Raw genomic sequence first — 1954 nt, 5'->3', positions numbered from 1 at the left:
CACCCAGCTGTACAGTGGTCAGGCAGCACCAAGCAAGCTCGAAGGAGAGGCCTTGTCTTCCCTAGAGCACAAATGAGGCTAAAGCCAGGAAAAGCTCCACTCGCAAGAACTCTCAGGGGTGAGAGTGCCACAACAAGGTGAAACCTTGCACACAGGTCACCACTCGGCTTTTAGCTATCCTTTTAATTCTTATTTAACTTTATATACAATTTTATGTAACACTAGTGACTGTATGTGTCTAGTAAAGTGATTGAATGAGATATTACCTGTGATAAAATAAAATTAATTATGGGAAGGAAGAGTTGAAATAAATGTACTGTGTTTTTAACAAACCCCTCGTTCAGTTTGCTGCAAGAAAATTTTAAGTCTTTTGTTTCTTCTGTAGTCAGTGTTTTAAAAGTAGTTTTTCAATTAAGGGAGAGTGATCCTGACAGAAAACTCCTCTGGATTCATCTTTAATATTTGTGCTAACCAGCCTATTTTATAAATCTGCTAAGAACTTGTTGGAAATATTTTTAAGGTAAGAGAATTCCCTTGGTATGTCTTTTGAAAAGTTTGATTTACTACTAAAATTTAATAGACCTACCTATATGATCTATTTTATAAAAGTGGTACCTGCTTCTTATAAAGAATTCACTAACAAGAAATAAAAATTCCTATTCATGAGCCACGTGACCATTGCTAATATTAAATGGTAGCCGTGTTGTAGATACATTTTGCATATATACATAGTTAAGAATGGATACACAAGGCTTTTAGATGGCTCAGTGGGTAAAGGGACTTGCCACTAAACCTGTCAGTTCCCAGGACTCACAAGGCTTGGCTTGAGCTTCTGAGACCTCAAAGCTCACCCTTAATGACACACGTCCTTCAACAAAGCCACAGGTACTCCAGCAAGGCCAAACCTCCTAATAGTGCCCCTCCCTATGGGCCTATGGGGGGCCATTTTTATTCAAACCACCACACCCTCTAAAGGGGCCACAGCTCTCAATCCTTCCTAAACAGCCCCCAACTGGGGGTCAAGTCTCTGGGGCCATTCTCATTTCAGACCACTGTAGTAGCAGCAGTTTCTCCTCTGCATACATCATTCTCCACCATTTTCATGGACACCACCATCTGTATAATGGATCATTTCTTTCTTTCCATCTATTTATTTGACCACTTTAATCTTTTTAAAAAAAATCTTTCTTTTAGCCTGATTGTCTTAAGCCTACCTTCTCTCAATTTGATTTTCAATCCTGCTCAGTCTGTTTCTACTTTATTAGTTCTAAAATATTTTGGATTTTAATATTTGTGGCTTTCTTTATAGTCTATATTATATTTTCAACTATCTAGTTGTAAATGTCTAAACCATATGTTTTTAAATATAAAACATGAAGTTTTCTTCTGTGTCCTGACTTCTGTTCCACTGGATGCTTCTGTATTTGGTATTAATCTTAGTTTAATGTGGACAGCCCTGTATAGAGTTTTCATTTCTGTGGTACGAGGTGCATGATTCTTTTTGTCGTCTTACAAAGTCTATTTGTCTTCAGTGCTGGGCTTGGCTATTATATTTAATCTACTTTTTTTTTTTATTTTTTTTTTATTATTTTTTTTTAATCTACTTTTATACAGCCTAAAACATACAGTTGATGTTGGAGGGGAAGTTTCTCATCTGGTTCATAGCAATATGAATCTTAGGAGCAAAACAGACTCTGTTGTTTGAATTTTATTAAACACTCTGTATGTTCATGGCCTTAACATGGTAAGGACAGAGCTGTGGGCCAGTGTATTAGTTTGCTTTCTGTCACTGGTATAAAGGCCATGACCAAAAGGACTTGGGCATAAAAGAGTATTTTATCTTACAGCTTTCTGTTCACTATGATGGGAAGTCAGGACAGGAACTCAAGGCAGAACCTAGAAGCAGGCACTGAAGCAGAGTCCATGAAAGAATGCTGCTTGCTTCTCAGGCTCA

At 37.5% G+C, this 1954-nt stretch overlaps 1 protein-coding gene across 2 annotated transcripts in view; it reads left to right on the top strand.

Annotated features, from left to right (window-relative positions):
- The window catches only part of Btg4 (BTG anti-proliferation factor 4), a 111267-nt gene extending 110966 nt beyond the window's left edge, over positions 1-301 (top strand). For both annotated transcript variants that reach the window (XM_037207497.1, XM_028865125.2), the window contains exon 6: positions 1-301. This exon is cut by the window's left edge and continues 167 nt beyond it. In XM_037207497.1, the coding sequence (XP_037063392.1) occupies positions 1-76 (76 nt within the window). In that variant the 3' untranslated portion in view covers positions 77-301.
- Positions 302-1954: the final 1653 nt, after the last annotated feature.

Source organism: Peromyscus leucopus, chromosome 7 (genome assembly GCF_004664715.2).
Source record: "Peromyscus leucopus breed LL Stock chromosome 7, UCI_PerLeu_2.1, whole genome shotgun sequence".
In the NCBI taxonomy this organism is placed as follows: Eukaryota; Metazoa; Chordata; class Mammalia; order Rodentia; family Cricetidae; genus Peromyscus; species Peromyscus leucopus.
Note: the sequence above shows the minus strand (reverse complement) of the source record. Positions and strands in the feature narration are given on the sequence as shown.